Source organism: Homalodisca vitripennis, chromosome 2 (assembly GCF_021130785.1).
Source record: "Homalodisca vitripennis isolate AUS2020 chromosome 2, UT_GWSS_2.1, whole genome shotgun sequence".
In the NCBI taxonomy this organism is placed as follows: domain Eukaryota; kingdom Metazoa; phylum Arthropoda; class Insecta; order Hemiptera; family Cicadellidae; genus Homalodisca; species Homalodisca vitripennis.
Window position 1 is genome coordinate 33,693,848 of NC_060208.1, and position 10,484 is coordinate 33,704,331.

General features: G+C 32.3%; 1 protein-coding gene across 1 annotated transcript; it reads left to right on the top strand.

Moving 5' to 3' along the window:
• Positions 1 to 1,747: 1,747 nt before the first annotated feature.
• On the top strand, positions 1,748 to 9,915 carry LOC124356237. Its single transcript, XM_046807422.1, has 5 exons — positions 1,748 to 1,848; positions 3,785 to 3,896; positions 4,477 to 4,583; positions 6,301 to 6,412; positions 9,208 to 9,915. The coding sequence occupies exons 1-5, from the start codon at positions 1,794 to 1,796 to the stop codon at positions 9,860 to 9,862; spliced, it is 1,041 nt and encodes a 346-aa protein (XP_046663378.1). The 5' UTR covers positions 1,748 to 1,793; the 3' UTR covers positions 9,863 to 9,915.
• The last annotated feature ends 569 nt before the right edge of the window (positions 9,916 to 10,484 follow it).

Sequence of the window (10,484 nt, forward strand, 5' to 3'; positions counted from 1 at the left end):
AGTTGACATTTGGTTTGAAAAGCTACCTCTACCATCTCTTAATCACTATTGAAAACTTACGCATCGGTTCACTGGATGTCTCAATTTTTGTACGCCAAAATTGACTCTGGTTTCATTAGTCTTATGAGTAACAATGTATACAAAGTTAAAACACAGAATTAACAAATTATTGTCGTATTAATTATAACAAACAGTACGGGAGACCTCAGGTTTTGGAATTTTGATTATAACAAACTGGCTCGTCTAGATTTTTAAGCGTATTATTTGAAGGCTGGGTATTTTCCGTCTGAATATTGAATGAAAATTCGTTTTACCTAAACAAATATTAGTATCATGAGGGTTGGCTATATAAGAAGTAACTGAGGATCTGTCTCGAAATAAAATGGCATCTCGAGAATGAAATAAACTTACTGTAGATTTGAGTGAAGCCTGTTAGGCGACACGTTGAGTGAAATGTCTTGCATTATTGTTGAAGGAATTAACCTTTACCTGCAATTCATTTTGCTTCACTTTTATGTGAGATTAGACTGGTGAGTACATTCATAACAAACTGCAATTTTAATAAAAGAGTGGTCCTGGATTGTAAGATATGTTATGACAAATTCCTCACTATACAATACGTACTAGTTACCTTCATCTGTTTCCAAAAATATGTGCGTTTTAACTGTGGATAACACTTCTATACCTTTTTCCACTCATTTTATTGGACTTTTTTCACAACATTTTTCAAGAATGATTAGTGTCACTCACTCAAATAAAACAAAATTGTTGTCCAAAACGTGATCATGCTTACACATATTTCATTTGTATTCTTACAGCTGCACTGTAACATAATTCATGACAGATGTATAAGTAGAGGACAAAATCCCTTGTTTCCACGATTAAGAAAATATGTTAATAAATTACAAATAAATTCATTGTAATTTATACCGTTCTTAGTATGTTTAGTTCCACAGTTAACTTTTGTTTACTTCCCATTCAAGAATATATAGCACAGATAAGAGAAGCCTACTTCTGTCAAAAGAGAACTAAGATGAGTTTTACATCAGTCTTGAAATTTATAGTATAAGTTTTTAAATACTTTACAACATTTAGAGCTGGGAATTGTTATTTTAGTTTAAAAGAACAGACCAGCGAGGTTTATATCTAGTACAATCTGGTCAACTGCTTCACAAGGGATTATTTGGAATCTAATTCTGAACTTTTTATGTTGTAGGACATTTTATAAGGTAGATTAGTACTTGTCTAATCGTTGAAATCTAGAAGAGCACTCAAAATTATGGTTAATTATTAGAAATCATTCCCATTATAAATGTAAACAAATTTAAATTAACAAAAAATGTTTTCACATAACAGTTGATTACATTTGGTAGGCTCATTCAAATTAATACTACAGATAGAGATTAATACTTTTGAGATAGAGATGGGATTTTTCCATACTTTAAATAGCAGGTAGGTGTAGCCCGGAGGTATTTTCGAAATATGAATAAGCCTATTCATATCAGGAACCGCAAGAATGTCCATGTAAAATTTCAGTACAAACAGTTGATTATTTTGCGTGTGATAACAAAACAAACAAGCAAAGGCACATTAGCATTTATAATATTATTAGGATGTATATTTTGAAACATTACTTCAACATTGGTGCCTGAACTGCCAAGCATATAATCGATTGCTGAGGCATAAGAGTTCAGTCACCTTGCTGGTACAAGAGAGGGAACCGGTTCGCAGTATTCGTTAACTGTAGAGAAGGTCAGTTTGGAGCTCGGAGGTCGACGCTCTCTGGAGGCAAGATGACAGTTCTTATATTTGTTACTTTGTGGGTCACCTTTGCTGTTGGAAAATCAGGTAACATTGCCATTGTTCATCATAATTTCGTATAGTATTGCATTTTGTTGTATTTCCATTGTATATATATATATATATATATATATATATATATATATATATATATATATATAATTATTATTGTAGTATTTCCATACATGAAAATACTATAATAAAAATTATTGTAGTATTTATTATTAGGACGTAATTGTTGGGACATTCATATTAGGTCAATGTTTTGTATGCTATGAGTGCAGTTAATTAATTTATGAAAATCATTGTCTCCTTTGAACAGTTTATATATTTACATCGCGCAAATATATACAATTATTTACTATTACAATGTAAAACTGTGCATATAAATATTGATTAATACTTTCCCTTAACACTTCTCAGCCCCACACTTTGACTCATGTTAATAACTATTACACGTACTGTAACATAGACGTCTGGGGCTGAAAGTGTTGTATGGAAAGTATAAAACTACAAAATTATGTTTAGAATCCATAAACCGCTATGCGATACCGTATACCAAATAGTCAAACAAGTTTTTAGGAACTTCGTATCCAAATTATAGTATTAAAAATGCATTCTTGCGCGTAATATTTCTCAATATTCATTATGAAATATTGATAAATTGATTATGTTTTTACATAAGGTTTAAACGATTTAAAGATTTAGTTTTAGGTCGTTGATTTTTTTTATTAACTCTCTATCAAACATATCCATGTAATATCTACATTTTATACAAAGTAACTCTTGATTTTTTTTAATTGGTTATAATAACTTTGTTTTTAAAACACTAAATAAAATCATTCGAACTATAACAATCAGAGATTCTAATAACAAAATTAATGCTGTTTATTAATTATAAACTTCCACGTTTGTTTGCTTGTTCACTATATCTAAATTCATAAATGTTGAATTTAGCTCCTTTGCCCCTTTCGCTTATCACAACGCCCGAACTGACGCTGTCATAGACTTGACCCCTAAAATCTGGAACCAGTGACTGTATGAAGAGATCCGGATGAGGCCTGCAACAAAGAAACTCAAAGCACACTTTTTCATCATTTTAACATAAGAGACAGCAAAATCGAGTGTAATCTACATGAAGAAAAGAGTGTACTCTAATTGTCTCATCAGGTGCACGCCTAAGTGCACTAACATGTTTTGGACATTATCCCAAAACACGGCGGATTACCCCAAGTTATTTGCAAGTAATTATATGTATATTAGATTGTGTATATGTAAACATGTGACAGAAAAAAGGAATCTTAAAAAGTAAAGACGTTGTGGTGTAGTGGTAACATTCTAGCCCGTTTGATGACGTATCCGGGTTCGGGTATTTTTGAGATATAATGTTTACTGGAATACAAATAATATTTGAAAAATTATGTATTACATTTTGTTTATAAACGGGAACAGTCTATTGAAATTTCAATAAATATTAAATCACAAAACGTAATTGCTTTGTCGGAACTTTAACTGGATCTTTTACTTGATGGGAATGTGCGCTACCACTACACTACAGATCCCTTACTTTGAACTATTAATATATATTGTATTTTAACGTTTCTGTCACATATGTGCTTAAATAATCAAACTAACAATATTTATATACAATATTTAGAGATAATTTTCCTAGACAGCGCAGATTACTTGAGACTAGACTCCGTTTTTAGATATTAAATAGTTGTACAGGGAGGCATTTTTCACTGCTCAAATGTTCAAAACTCACCGATGAAGGACGAATAAAATCAAATTTTATAACTATGGTTTATTATTCAACAAATATTGCTGAGAAGTAGGAAGTTCAACATAACAATTTTGTTTTCACGTTTTAAGGTTTTCAGGCACTACAATAGTGGAATTAAGTGACTTAAAATGCCCAACACTAATAAATATTTGTATTATTAATTATTTAAACTGGCTTATCTTACCTGTGCTTTTCTTTCAGTGAGTCGTTGTCCAGTAGGAAACGCTGTTTATGAGGAAGGACAAGTCTGGAGTGATAATGAGGAATGTTTAGGCCATACATGCTTAGGGAATAATACATACAATACTACAGAGTAAGTAGTCTTTTGTACAACTATTTAAGTTATTACTTACATCTTCCTTAGAAGTTGCACATACTCAGATTTTGAAAAGCGAGTATTTATTATTTCGATTATGTTCAACCCATTTATTGTATATTGTGATTAAACTGGTGTCCTCCTCGGGTACTCTGTTTCATGCCTTTTTTGCTGTCTCACTCCATTTTCTCTAAGAGATCATTAATACTCGCTTGCATTATATTTATTTTTCAATTTTTAGGAACGTTTTGATGAGTTTACAGAGCTGCTTAATTTCTTGTTCACGTGCTATGTTAATAGAGAAACATTTTATGAATGTTATTTTTTTATTTTATGAATGTTTATTGAATGCATAGTTTGAATCTGAGATTTCAGTAGGGTAGATTTGGTCCGACAGACAGGACTAGCAACTACCCTTTGAAGAGAATAGAGTAACACTAGTCGAAGGTAACGGAAAAAACTTACCTATTACATTTATCACATTATCTTGTGATAAGATTTAACATAAAAAACTCTGTTTTAAATTCATGTATTATCGATTTAAACTGTACGATATACATGGTTGGTCATATTTCAGGTGTAAGGATGTATTGAATGAAAATGTAGAAGACTGGAAAGTGAAAGTAGGAAAGAATCCGCAAGCCTTTCCATCGTGCTGCTCAAACATGACTTCAAACGAAGAATGTAAGTATTGGCTACACTAAATATGAATCAGTCAGTGAAAATGGAATAAATACAGTGTCAGTTTTTAATAAGTATATAGAAAGAAAACAAATATAATAGAGAGTATATTTTAAATTTGGAGCATTTAAAAGTTATAAAAATGTGTCAATATATAACATAGTTAATGAGTAAATATACCACTCAACCATAGTAATTTTTTTCGTACCAGTAAGATTAAACGCCGGGGCGGCAAATCACGAATTTGACGTTACCAACGTATTCTGCTCACCCTCCTGAACAAAAAATATATATAGTACTATGGGGTGCAAATGACAAATAACATGATTTTAGGGGGTATATTGATAAGTGGTTAAGTTCCTAATGTTTTAATGTTCAGTTTGTGTGCTGTGTCTGGATAATCTGTTTACTTGAATATTATAAAAGCAAAAAAGTAAAGAATGTCTTATTTTACCAGGCGAAGTTAGGGCTAAGAAGCCCTCTCTAACACTTAACCTGGGGACCAACGGCTTAAAGGTGACTTCCGAACCACCACCAATGGCCGGGCAGGCGGGCCGCTTGCAAGGACAGGATCGCTCAGCGGTCACCTGTCCAAGCAGCAGCCACGCTCGGCGTTGCTTGATCTGGTTATCTTGCGATAACCGCCGTACCCACTACACTGCGCCATTATTATCTGCGGCCGGGACTGATAGCAGCCTGATAACGTACCTGTTATCTGAGTTCTCCGGGGCATGGGTCAGTTCTACACAAGATATCGTGTTCAGTAGGTCGGATTGAGTGAGTGCGTTTACAATGATGAATCAACCATCCACTAGTTCAACCAACCCTAGTGAATTGTGTGTGTCGGAGTGTTTCGTAGGGCACGTAAAGAGTTTACGTTTTAACCAAAACGAAATTATCTCTTTTTTAATTGAACATGGAATTTTTAAAAATGAGTGTATGTGTTCGTCGTGCGGTCGAGTGGTGTTTTTAAACCGGGAGACTTTGTCGTTTCGTTGTGATAGACGACTTTTTTGTGTTGCTGCTGCTCAGCTGTATCCGCCAACACACTAATGGTATGTGTTCTCTGATCCATGTATATATTTGAGTTTTTCATGATTTATTTAGTTTTTTAACTTTACATAATTGCCTTTGCATTACATTTCAATTTATATTTTTGATCAGCCCCTCTAGTATTTTATATTTTACTGATAGGTACTATCTCGAGGGATGTTTTTCTTTTATTGACATCAGCGCGGGGCAGCACCGTCGGTGCTGCCCCGCGCTGATGGCCGGAGGCACTCGTAATTAATTTTTTTCTCGAAATTAAGAAAAACATTTATTTTTATAAAAATTCTGCTCATTTCTGTATTATTTTTCATTTACGTTTACAAAGATGGCGGCGCAACCGGTGACGTCATCACGAGGTTCAATCATTGGCCAGAAAAGGTCACGTGACGCTAGACGTGGATGTAGAACATGGAGATATTACTAAAAAGTTATTTAATTTTTCATTTTCTAGAACTTCGTTATTTCTCATTTCCACCCCATCAAACCTTATACTTTTTTGTTCTATATGACGATTCCAATAAGTTTTTAACGCAAAACTCGTATTTTTCCGCCCCGGCCGTTAATATGATAATTACCATTTTTTTTATCTTCTTACTTTGTCAAAACTTCCATTTCCTTGTCAAAAACGACTATAAGCAAAGAATATATATATTTCTTTTTTTTATTTCAGTAAAGCCGTGCGAAGTAGATGGCAAAATAGTGAACATTGGAGAGCAGCACAACTTCAAAGGGCAGTGTTTCCAGTACATCTGTCTTGGAAACGAACATTGGTCCGTTGGGGCGTAAGTTTATTGAAATTGTATTACTGTTTACTTGCAATTAGTATTAGTGTATTACTTTAAAATCTTTTGACAACAGGTATCGTAAGAGGGTTCAGTGAGATTGCATGCAAAATTTCTAATTTGTAACTTATTTTATTCTTGATATGTTCAGCGGACAAATAGACGTATGATCAAGCAAAAAATAAAATTATTCGAAAATTATGCATCATATAAATTACACATGTAGAAATGAAATTTCATGTAAAATTTTAAGTCCACATGTAAATCTTTGTTAACATATCATGCCACATGATAGATTTAGGTTTTGTTCATTAAATTGGGTTTAATATTATATATTAAAAGTCTAAACACCAAGTCAGTATAAAATAGTGTAGGTATTGGAATACTTAGAGTGGAGCTTTATATGTGACATGTTTGAAAGCTTTACGGTGTACCTAATGTTTGTTCACAAATCTATTTATTGTACTATTTTCTCGGTGCCATTATAGGTAACAAGAAGACAAATCTAAGTACATTCGCTAACGCTCAGCCAATGCCCATGGAGTGACACGCACCATCATCAAACTCATATATAGAATTGAAACTCTTATCTTATTTAGAATCGAAGCTTCTTGCGAAATCCCACGTATATACGCCAGTTCCCTTTTTAGATATCATTCCGACAGACAGATAGATAGACAGAAACGAATTATAAAAATACTCAATTATATTGGTTTTATGTTTTAATGTAAGTAAGTTACTCAATTATAGTTGAAATAAACCTATATTGTGTGTAATAAATGTAAATAAAATAGGAACATATAACGGATGTAGAAAATGTTTATTTTATAATTAAAAAATAAATCTATATTTCAGACACCCTTAAGTTATCCACTATAACTCAACATACATGCACACAGACTTAAGCATTTTTAATTCAATTATCTGTTTGGAACATTCAAAATAATGCCATAGGCAAAGGAAAAGGAGAAAAAATTTATGTAATGTATATCATATCATCTGTACTACAAAAAAATTGATAAACATTTGGAGTGGAATACAATTTTAGTTTTAATTCAGTACTTAAATTTTTTACCACAATGAACTCAGGTGAATTTTTCGTGTACACAACTAAACGTTATACTTTTGGAGTTTAGGAAAATTAAAAAAATGCAACATAGTTTGTGCTACACCTATTTTAAAGTTGTCCAAGTCCTGTTTACGATAAAAATTTGTTTTTATTACATTTATCGGCATTTAAAAACAAAATGTGTTGTACAAAAACAATTCACTCTATTTTAATTTCGAAAAAATTCTGTATTGATCAGAACCAATTGTTTTATATACCCCTATTCTAATGAATGTGAGATAAAATCTGTTTCTTCACATTTTCTGAATTCAAAATAATTTTAAACATTGTCCCAATACGAAAATTGTTAGAAACAAAAGTAAAATAGTTACCCCTGCAGTGTTGCACATGAATAAAAAAAACAAATAGTTTTTACTCGTAACGATTACAAAATGTATAAATAAAAAAGATGTTTTAGTAACTACGTTCTGTTATTATTTCCCATTTACAGAAAAAGTGCAATGTAATTTTTTTTTTAAATTTACTTAACTCTAGGTATATAGCTTATGATAGTTACGACGTGGATCTCAAACACATACAGGTGATGAAAGTTTCTACTTTCATCTGCAATTCAACGATAATGTCAATGTAAATAATGGGCAAGCTCAAAATCATGTCTTTTATTGGTCATGTGGCATGAGCAACGTTATCTATCAAAATTTCTAATCATCACAAAAAGATTAGAAATGTCTATAATGAGCGTTTGTAATGGTGTATTGGTCTTGTGACATTAGCAAGGTTATCTATCAAAATTTCGAATGGTCACAAAAAGGATTAGGTATTAGATATAATGACCATTTGTAATGGTGTATTGGTCTTGTGAATTAGCAAGGTTATCTATCAAAATTTCTAATCATCACGAAACGGATTATAAATGTCTATAACCACTATTTGTAATGGTGTATTGGCCCAATTTTAGGACTTGAAGGACGAGCTGGGGTCATGCGAACAATTGTAATACGTTTTTCAGTAAATTCAAATACCAATTTTAAAGACTAAAGTCAAAAAGGAATTTTTAATGGGTAATAATGAGTGATAATAATGACTAGATATGCCATATGCGAACTTATTTGATGATAATAGAGATACAGTACACCAGTGTGCCGCGTAGTATTGTGCTAAGGTACAATTTACTTAGATTATTAACAAAATATGTTTTACATTTATAAAATTAGTTTTTGTTTCACAACGCTGGAAATATAGCAAAACTTTAAGTACCAAATATACTTTTTTGTTGAGCTCTATTTAACGTGCAACTCGTCATAAGTAACTATTATATATATTGTTATTTTATACCTTCTTAATGTAACTGTTTCAATTTTTTTTAATGGGAAGAAAAGTGTCTTTTTTTATTTTTAGTAAGCATATATTAGGGCATCTAGAATAGACTGTTGTTCCTCCAAAAGTGGGAATAAGTTATAATAAAACAAATGTAAAAAGATGTTTTAAGGCGTTTGGTACACTCTGTAGATACGATTAACAGCAGTTAAATAAACGTAAGGCATTCAATACTAAAAATTAATGTGCCTGAGTTTTGGGTTCAAAAATGTGTAGTTGAAAAAACATTATATTTCAATATTCGTAGTCCATACAGATCTGGACTAGGTTAGATGATCTAATGCACCTTATAGCGTACTTTATGCTTAATCGGTACAATTTACATCTTTTGCTTTTTGTTTCTTTACAGATGTGCCCTCGAGGGGTCTCCAGCAGGTTGGACGTTTATCATGGATAACTCCAAGCCGTACCCGGAATGCTGCGGCAGAGTAGTCCCTCTGCTTAACGTCACTCCAGACGTTCTGGACAAATTAAACCACATGTTCTATCTAGACATTACCTACCACTCTGACTTCGGTGTTGCGACATTCGACACCATCAACTTCATCTTCCATGCAGACCAGGGCAACGTGCTGTCACCGTTGTATGTAAAGAAGGAGCCGGTAGTAAACTACACGGCAGACCCTGCTGATCTATACCTTCTAGTAATGTTGGATCCAGATTTCTCTACCCAGGATAAGGATAAGCAGTTTCTCCATTGGTTAGTGAGTAATATCCCAGGGAGCAACGTAACTTCAGGAGATGTCCTCGTACGCTATCTGCGACCTTGGCCTGCCCGAGATAGTGGCACTCATAGATATTTCTTTTTCATCTACAAGCAACTCGGTGAACTGACACGTAAGGAGATACAATTGGATACACTTAAGCAAAGAGAAACGTTTTCTCTAAGAGAATTTTCTAAGCGCTACAACTTGACAGATCCAATTGGGATGAACGTGTTTCAATCTAGATGGCATTTGGAGTTGAAGGATTTTGAAAACAACAGTTCGAAACCTACAAATTAAACCATTTCTTGTAATTGCAATAAATAATATTTTTATATGATTGTTCATTTTAATTTATTGAGTTATTGATTTAATTTTTTAGCTAAAACCCGATTTCAAATATCATAAAAATATGCGTTTATAGAAAAATAGAATAACTACTATTACAAATCTTGACAGAACTAGATTTTTTTACATCCCAGTATGAGTATTTCTTCGCTTTTAGAAATGGGTAAGGTCACTAGAAGATATTCTTATGTTAATATTCTTATGTTAATGTTAATATTGACATTAACCACTTTAATATTAGAAAGAGCCAATCTACAATTTTCACTTTTTTATATTATGAACCAACAGTACACATAGTAACATCTTTTTATATATAAGGGATGACAAATATTTATTTATTCTACGCTGCTTATGAATTACAATTTTATTTATTGCAGGTTTCAATTGGTTTAGAATACAGATATCAAATCTCAATAACTGAATTTATTATAATTTATTTTTATTATCTTTGAGGCTACTCTATGGGCAAATCAAGCACTTAATTTCGTCAAGCAATCCAGTGATTGATTCTTAATATTATTATAATATGTTTTAAATATTTTCCTTGTTATTTTCATCATCAATCCAGCATTTG